This window comes from Salmo salar, chromosome 28 (assembly GCF_965601325.2).
Source record: "Salmo salar chromosome 28, fSalSal1, whole genome shotgun sequence".
In the NCBI taxonomy this organism is placed as follows: domain Eukaryota; kingdom Metazoa; phylum Chordata; class Actinopteri; order Salmoniformes; family Salmonidae; genus Salmo; species Salmo salar.
The window spans coordinates 13,191,244-13,200,000 of NC_138318.1; the positions used below are offsets into that span (position 1 = coordinate 13,191,244).

At 44.0% G+C, this 8,757-nt stretch overlaps 1 protein-coding gene across 3 annotated transcripts in view; it reads left to right on the forward strand.

The window, feature by feature from the left end:
• Nucleotides 1-372: 372 nt before the first annotated feature.
• cacna1g (calcium voltage-gated channel subunit alpha1 G) overlaps nucleotides 373-8,757 on the forward strand; it is a 209,547-nt gene continuing 201,162 nt past the window's right edge. Inside the window, exons 1-2 of one of the 3 annotated variants that reach the window (XM_082970476.1) lie at nucleotides 373-635; nucleotides 5,458-5,591. In XM_082970476.1, the coding sequence (XP_082826602.1) occupies nucleotides 543-635; nucleotides 5,458-5,591 (227 nt within the window). In that variant the 5' untranslated portion in view covers nucleotides 373-542. The remainder of the gene's footprint in view (nucleotides 636-5,457; nucleotides 5,592-8,757) is intronic. The other 2 variants (XM_045710396.2, XM_082970475.1) reach the window with 2 other exon arrangements.

Sequence of the window (8,757 nt, forward strand, 5' to 3'; positions counted from 1 at the left end):
ACCAGGGGTCTCTTCACAGTTCCTAAGTCCAGAACAGACTCTGGGAAACGCACAGTACTACATCGAGCCATGATTACATGGTCCTCTCTTCCACATCAAGTAACTCAAGCAAGCAGTAAAATCAGATTTAAAAAAAATCTGATAAAACAACACCTCGCGGCACAACGCGGACAAACACACGCATTCGGACAAACACACACGCACTCAACACACACACACACAATATGATATTGTATTATTGTAGTATTGTACATTTTAAATTGTAAATTTGTAATAATAGAGTGATAATGTAATAATCTATTGTATTATTTTGTTTATGATGATGGCTGTTGTTTTGTTGTGATGTAATTATTTTATTCCTGTTTGGACTCCAGGAAGTGTAGCTGCTGCCTTGGCAGGAGCTAATGGGGATCCTAATAAATACAAAATGCATCCCCTAATTTCTGTGTCTTTTGTATTTAACGTAAGGCTGTGTACAATTCTACCGTCCCCCCGTTGTGTACCTTAACTCCCTATCCTCTACGTGGTTTGAGCGAGCCTCCATGCTGGTGATCTTGTTGAACTGCGTCACCCTGGGGATGTTCCAACCCTGTGAGGACCACGACTGTGAGTCGGAACGATGCAAGATCCTGGAGGTATGTTCTTCATCTCTCCTTTTATCCCTCCATCTCTCTCTTTCTTTCTCTGTCTGTCTGTTTTTCTTTCTGTCTCTCTGTCTCCCTCGATCTCTCTCTCTCGCTCTCTCTCTCTCTCTTTCTCCCTCTCTCCCTCTCTTCGTCTCTCTGATGTCAGACAGTGAGGTGCATGTTATCACTGCAGATACATGTACAGCCTAGAGATTCAACGCACTTTCATCTATTACATGCTCTCTCCATCTATCTCTGTTATTCTGTTTCCCTTCTTCTTCATCTCTCCCTCTCTCTCTCTCTCTCTCTCTCTCTCTCGCTCACTCTTCATCTCTCTGTTATGAGACAGTGAGCTACGTTATCACCCTTCACTGAGAGACAATAGTCTCCCCTCCCCTTATGGCCTCCTGAGCCAAGTCTAGTTCTCTGAGTATGTGTGTGTGTGTGTGTGTGTGTGTGTGTGTGTGTGTGTGTGTGTGTGTGTGTGTGTGTGTGTGTGTGTGTGTGTTTACATGAATAAAACTGAGTGAACTTAAAGAGAACACTAATGATCAGACTGAGCTGTTGGAGAACAACATATTTAACTTCTACTCTGAGGTGTCCATTAGATGGGCTGGCTACTAGCCTTACACTGCTGTTGGGCACACCTCCAGTTATGATCTTACCCGGAGTGTTTTCTCAGCAATACTTACAGACTGGTTAGTTCCGCCTCAACTTCCCCATTAATTCATCATTAAGAGTTTTGGGAAAACGTACTGGTTATGAGTAGTTGAAATAAGAATTGTGAGTCTGTGTGATTGAAACAAAAAGAAAGAGTGTGTGTGTGTGTGTGTGTGTGTGTGTGTGTGTGTGTGTGTGTGTGTGTGTGTGTGTGTGTGGTTGAAACAACATAGATAACAACATTCCAACCGAATATTCTTCGTATGAAAATATAGCCACTATGTATGCTAATTCTGCCTGTCAGAGCTCTGAATGAGATTATCGCAGGGTTCAAATACTGTCAGCTAGCATCTGTAGCCAAGACACATACATGCACACACACACACACACACACACACACACACACACACACACACACACACACACACACACACACACACACACATGCAGGAGTATCTCTCCAAGTCAAACCTGGGAACAATGCAATACTATTACATGGCTCATCTGCCTGTGACAATAGAAACCACACACACACACACACACACACACACACACACACACACACACACACACACACACCTTCTTTAGACACACAGCAGAAGACCTTGATTTGCTTCTCTTTCCTCTCCCGTACACGTGTCTGTGTTTGTGTGAAGCTTTGGTGTGTGTGTGTCTCCTCCCATCTCCTCCTGATGCAGAGATAGAGGCTTCTCTATCGCTCCTCGCCTGGGGTTCCTAAAAACACTCGCGATCACACACGCTCTGCAGTTCCCAGAAACCCTTCCTCTGCTACAGCAACATGAAATCAGAACAAATGTCACTAGCTCCATGTCGGAATGGGGCTCAATGCTCAATGCACTCCCACCTCCCCATTTCTGCCTGCAAAACCACTCAATCATTCCAACACACGTTCTTCCTCCGGCATAGAGAGTGTGTGCACTGTACAGTATCTCGCAGGTGCATATCTGTGTGGGTTGATTTACATAGGCAGCGGTTTGTCTGTGTGTGTGTCAGTCCTCTCTCTGCTATGTGTATTGAATACTGCACCAAAGGCAGCATGGCTGGAGGGGAAAGAGAGAGAGAGGAAAGAGAGAGAGAGAAAAGAGAGGGAGTAGAGGTTAATCAGAGAAGCATTCTAAATGGTGTTCCAGTTTCATTCCTGCCCAGAGGGAGAGTATCCGTGTGGCTCCCTAAAGGATCCCGGGAAAGGATGGGGTTGGCCTTTTGAACTTCCTATCGACTGTATTTTGCACGCTCTCTCTCTCTCTCTCTATTTCACTCTCTCTCTATTTCACGCTCTCTCTATTTCACGTTCTCTCTCTCTCTCTCTCTCTCTCTCTCTCTCTCTCTCTCTCTCACGTTCTCTCTCTCTCTCTCTCTCTCTCTCTCTCTATTTCACTCTCTCTCTCTATTTCACGCTCTCTCTCTCTCTTTCACTCTCTCTCTCTCCCTCTCTCTATTTCACTCTCTCTCTTTCACTCTCTCTCTCTCTTTCACTCTCTCTTGCTCTCTCGCTCTCTCTTGCTCTCTCTCACTCTCTCTTGCTCTCTCTCACTCTCTCTTGCTCTCTCTCTCCCCCTCCCTCCCTGCCTTCCACCCCTCTGATATCAATACATTAACAGAGCTGAACGGATGTACAGATAATAATCATTGTCTGAACCCCATGGTCAAATGTTACAGTCAAGGCAGGTCAGGAATCAACTTCTTTAATAAACCAGTATCATTATCATGGAGGCTTCTATGGCCGGTTTGAATACAGGGCTCAGTGGTATAGTCCAGATAGACAGGGCTAGGAGACTACTGTATAGTCATCCATAGTACAGGCCAATCGGAGATCTAGAGAAAGAAAGAGGGTGTGTGTGCGCATGTGTGTGTGTGTTTACATTCCTTCTCTCAGTCACACGCACACACGGCTGTTCACACGGCATGATGCCATTGTTTAGGTCCAGAGCTTTACACACAAGTGTGACGAAGCGCCAAAGAGACAGCGACACAGAAACCCAGTGCTGTGCACTGCAGCACTGTGCCTTTAAAAGAGAGATACCGCAGAGACATAATCAGAGTGATAAGACAGAAATAAGAGATACTGCAGAGACATAATCAGAGTAATAAGACAGAAATAAGAGATACTGCAGAGACATAATCAGAGTGATAAGACAGAAATAAGAGATACTGCAGAGACATAATCAGAGTAATAAGACAGAAATAAGAGATATTGCAGAGACATAATCAGAGTAATAAGACAGAAATAAGAGATATTGCAGAGACATAATCAGAGTGATAAGACAGAAATAAGAGATACTGCAGAGACATAATCAGAGTAATAAGACAGAAATAAGAGATACTGCAGAGACAATCTCTGTAATAAGACTGAAATAAGTGATGGAATAATATATGTGAATAGATATAGATATGGAAGAGTGATTCAAAAAGTTGATTTAATAAGGGAGGAGAGAGAGAGAGAGAGAGAGAGAGAAAATAGGAGATAAATTGAGGTAGAATCTAAGAGAGAGAGAAACAGAGAGAGAAAGAGCAAGACAAGTGAAGGAGAGATAAAGAGAAGGGGAGCGGGTGAGCATTGAAGCGTTGCGCACAGGCCACTGGTGTCTCCGCTCTGGGAGCCAGCTGTGTGTGTGTGTGTGTGTGTGTGTGTGTGTGTGTGTGTGTGTGTGTGTGTGTGTGTGTGTGTGTGTGTGTGTGTTAGACTCCTTCTCCATGGTTCGTTGAATCCTGCTCTCACTTTCTGACACACACACACACACACACACACACACACACACACACATTTTCTCACATTGGGAAATCCCAGCTATGTGCCTCTTGGTACTACCTGCCTAGAACGGTACTCCCCTCTGAGCAGTGTGTGTACTGTAGGCGTGTGTTTCTCTCTCCGTGTGTATATGTGTGTGTGTGTGTGTGTGTGTGTCTCTGCATGTGAACAGGGGGATAGGGAAGGGGATTGCACGGCTCATCACTCACAGATACTGTGAGCTTCTCTATGCTCTATTCTCTACAGGCTTCATCTCCTGTACACTATATCTCTATTTACATTCCAGCCCTATAGACATATGTGTTTGTGTATCCAGTGTGTTTAAAGTCACTCAAAGCATAGGGATGACTCAGGGCTCAGTGGTTTAGCAAATGGATTCCATCTGGCTAGAACTCTCAGGTGTGTGTGTGTGTGTGTGTGTTTGTGTGAGAGACACACACTCGCACACACATACCCACACAACAACACACACACACACACAGAACAACACACACACACACACACTCCTCACGTCATTGGGTGGCTTCGCATTACTAATAATGTGATTCTCCTCAGTCTAAACTCAGCAAAAGGCTTTGCATATTTTATGAGATAAACAAATACCAGGGATGTTCATCCAGGGATGTGCTCTACTGTTTACTCTGAAAGTTATTCAGATTACACTCTAATCACAAGGATGCAGAAATAAGGATGGTGGTTTATTGAACCCTAAAGTAGATAAGATGACTGTACCTGTCTGTGTGCACACTGTGTGTGATGAGTCAGTATCTCTCTCCTCTTAATTTCCCACTGGGCAAAATGGGTGGAATCAACGTTGTTTCCACGTCATTTCAACCCAAACATTTAGTGCGATAACGTTGAGTCAACGTGGAAAACTGATTGGATTAGAAAAAAGTAATCAACATAAGGGAATTTCCCTCCCAAAATTCGCGCAACTTTGAACCTAAATCCAATGGCACGGTGCCATTTTTTGTTGCTTTCACATTGAACTCAAATGTAAAACCAAACAAAACTCCACGTTGAACTAATGTCTGTGCCCAGTGGGGTCTGTCTTGTGCTTCTGTTACCGTGCAACTTCGAAGAGGGAAAGAATGCCACTTTATCTGCGTAAGCAATAAGAGTTTTATTTGAGTAGCTATTTATTTACCAGTTCATATTGTGAGTCGTCGTGTAGCAGTGGGCGTCTACGGCCGCTGTCATAGCGTAACCTTCCTCTCTCTCACCATGTCTCTCTCCTTTTCACCCTTCTCTATCCATCCCCTGCCCCCCAACCCACTTATACAGTACACACTCGTCCATACTCTAACCCCTCTCTCTCTCTCTCTCTCTCTCTCACCGGAGTTTCATTTCATGTCTATTTCTCTTTTTTCATATTCATGTGTTCTTTTCCCCTCTCCCTAGGACTTTGATGACTTTATCTTTGCGTTCTTTGCGGTGGAGATGGTCATCAAGATGGTGGCGCTGGGCATCTTTGGCAAGAAGTGTTATCTAGGAGACACCTGGAACAGGCTCGACTTCTTTATCGTACTGGCCGGGTGAGTCACGCACGCGCACACCGTCCGCCCTGGCCAGAGGGCGTCCCCAGCCAAAACATGTGCTGTGAATCACGACAACCACATAGAGAGAGAACCTACATATTCTGTCTGGGTAGCACGGCACTTTGTGTGTGTGTGTGTGTGTGTGTGTGTGTGTGTGTGTGTGTGTGTGTGTGTGTGTGTGTGTGTGTGTGTGTGGGGGTGTATACATCCCTTTGTTTCACAATGTTGCAGTGTCTGCAAAAAACGCCAACCCCCTTCTCCCTCACGAGAACACACAGCCAAACTGAGACAATAGTAACCAAGGTAACGGGTGGTTGGGTACACACTTCCTGGCAACGGTTGCTAGTTTCATTTAGGAGTGTTCTGATGAAGTGTCTGTTTCTGAAAAGGAAAATAATTTCTGCCAAAGAGCATTTTTCAGCACCCTGGCACTTTCTCTTCATAATCATTCCTCGTGTGTGTGCCCGTGTGCGTGAATGCAAGTGCGTATGTTAGCAGGCTTGAGCATGAAGTGCAAACGTCAGCTTGATTTCACTCGGCGTTTGATAAAGATCAGAGAAAGCTAGTCCCATTCGCCTGCACTGATTTGTGTCTCCTATTACTAAGCTTCTCTTGAATGATTTCCTTGGGCATCACAGTCTGTGTAGGCCATTGATGTGTTTGACTTCATAAGGTGAGATAGGGGGTGGTGAAGTTAGGGCAGGTTGAAGGGTCGACAAGGTGATTGGGACTAAAGGGTTGACGGGTGTGGAGAAAGAAGAAAGGGAGTGAAAGTAGAGAGGAGGATGAGGAGGTTAGAAAAGAGAGGAATGCCAGTTAAGTGCAGTTAAGTGCAGGGTGACAGGGAACTGGAGGGAGGCCAGCGCTCTCTGCCTCCCTCATCCCTTCTTTCCTCTCCTCCTCAGATGAGTTTTGGAGGATCCCCAGTCAATAGTGCAGTGATTCTCAGGTTGTCTTGGACAGAGGGACACTTCCACACATCGATCTGTGAGCGCACCGGGAGTATAGAAGCTTCCCTCTGCTAGGTGGAGACACCACTGATACTGTAGATAATGAGGATGGAAAAGATGGCAAGACCTGAGGAGAGAGAAAGAGAGAGCAGGAGAGTAGGGGGCAGAGAGGCCATTTAGAAGGCAATCATTGTGACCACGATATCAACATTACACATTAACTTCTATGGGTTTGCGTCCCACCCTAGTCAACAGCCAGTGGAATCGCGTGGCGCGAAATACAAATACCTCAAAAATGCTATAACTTCAATTTCTCAAACATATGACTATTTTACACCATTTTAAAGACAAGACTCTCGTTAATCTAACCACATTGTCCGATTTCAAAAAGGCTTTACAGCGAAAGCCAAACATTCGATTATGTCATGAGAGTAGCCTGCCAAAAAAAATCACACAGCCATTTTCAAAGCAAGCATATATGTCACAAAAACCAAAACCACAGCTAAATGCAGCACTAACCTTTGATGATCTTCATCAGATGACACTCCTAGGACATTATGTTATACAATACATGCATGTTTTGTGTAATCAAGTTCATATTTATATAAAAAAACAGCTTTTTACATTAGCATGTGATGTTCAGAACTAGCATACCCACCGAAAACTTCCGGTGAATTTACTAAATTACTCATGATAAACGTTCACAAATACATAACAATTATTTTAAGAATTATAGATACAGAACTCCTTTATGAAATCGCGGTGTCAGATTTTAAAATAGCTTTTCGGCGAAAGCACATTTTGCAATATTCTGAGTACATAGCTCGGCCATCACGGCTAGCTATTTTGACACCCACCAAGTTTGGGGCTCACTAACCTCAGAATTACTATTAGATAAATTGGATTACCTTTGCTGTTCTTTGTCAGAATGCACTCCCAGGACTTATACTTCAACAACAAATGTTGTTTTGGTTCCAAATAATCCATAGTTATATTCAAATAGCTCCGTTTTGTTCGTGCGTTCAGGTCACTATCCGAAGGGTGACGCTCGAACGCATTTCGTGACAAAAATATTCAAAATATTCCATTACCGTACTTAGAAGCATGTCAAACGCTGTTTAAATCAATGTTTATGCTATTTTTCTCGTAAAATAGTGATAATATTCCAACCAGGCAACGTTGTATTCATTCAAAGGCTGAAAGAAAAAATTTGAGTAGTCTCGTGACCGCGCATCTCAGTCTCACTGTCCCCAGGCTGACCACCCACAAACTCTGCTGCTGTTCTTTGCCCAGAGACAGCAGACACCCCATTCCACTTTCTGGCGGCTTTAGAGAGCCAATGGAAGGCTTAGAAAGTGTCACGTTACAGCACAGATGCTGTATTTTTGATAGAGATGCAACAGAAGGACAACAAATTGTCAGACAGGGCACTTCCTGTATGGAATCTTCTCAGGTTTTGGCATGCCGTATGAGTTCTGTTATACTCACAGACACCATTCAAACAGTTTTAGAAACTTTAGAGTGTTTTCTATCCAAATCTAATAATATATGCATATTCTCGTTTCTAGGCAGGAGTAGTAACCAGATTAAATCGGGTACATTTTTTATCCGGCCGTGCAAATACTGCCCCCTAGCCCCAACAGGTTAAAAACAAACGGTTCTATATAGTCCTAAATATGTAACCATAGTGGATCCCTTTTTGGTGCTCTAACCCTTTTTTTGAAGGTTCTATAAAGAACCATGCTCATAAGGTTCTAAATGGAACCCGAATGGTGCTATAAAGAACCATTTCCTAAGTGTTTATAAAGAACCATTAATAAAAGGTTCTATATAGTGCCAGAAAAGGGTTCCGCTATGCTTACAACCCTTTTTGGGTATCAGGAATCAAGGTAAGACCCAGATGCAAACCCATAGAATTGACAATGGTTTAATATTCCAAAAGGGGCAGGCAATAGACAGGTCAATGCAGGCAGGGGTCAGTAAACCAGAGGTGGGGCAACGGTACCGGACGGCAGGCAGGCTCAGGGACAGGCAGAGTGGTCAGGCAGGTGGGCTCAGAGTCAGGACAGGCAAGGGTCAAAACCAGGAGGACGAGAAAAAGAGAGACTGGGAAAAGCAAGAGCTGAGAACAAAAACGCTGGTTGACTCGACACACATAAGGCGAACTGGCAACGGACAAACAGAGAACACAGGTATAAATACACAGGGGATAA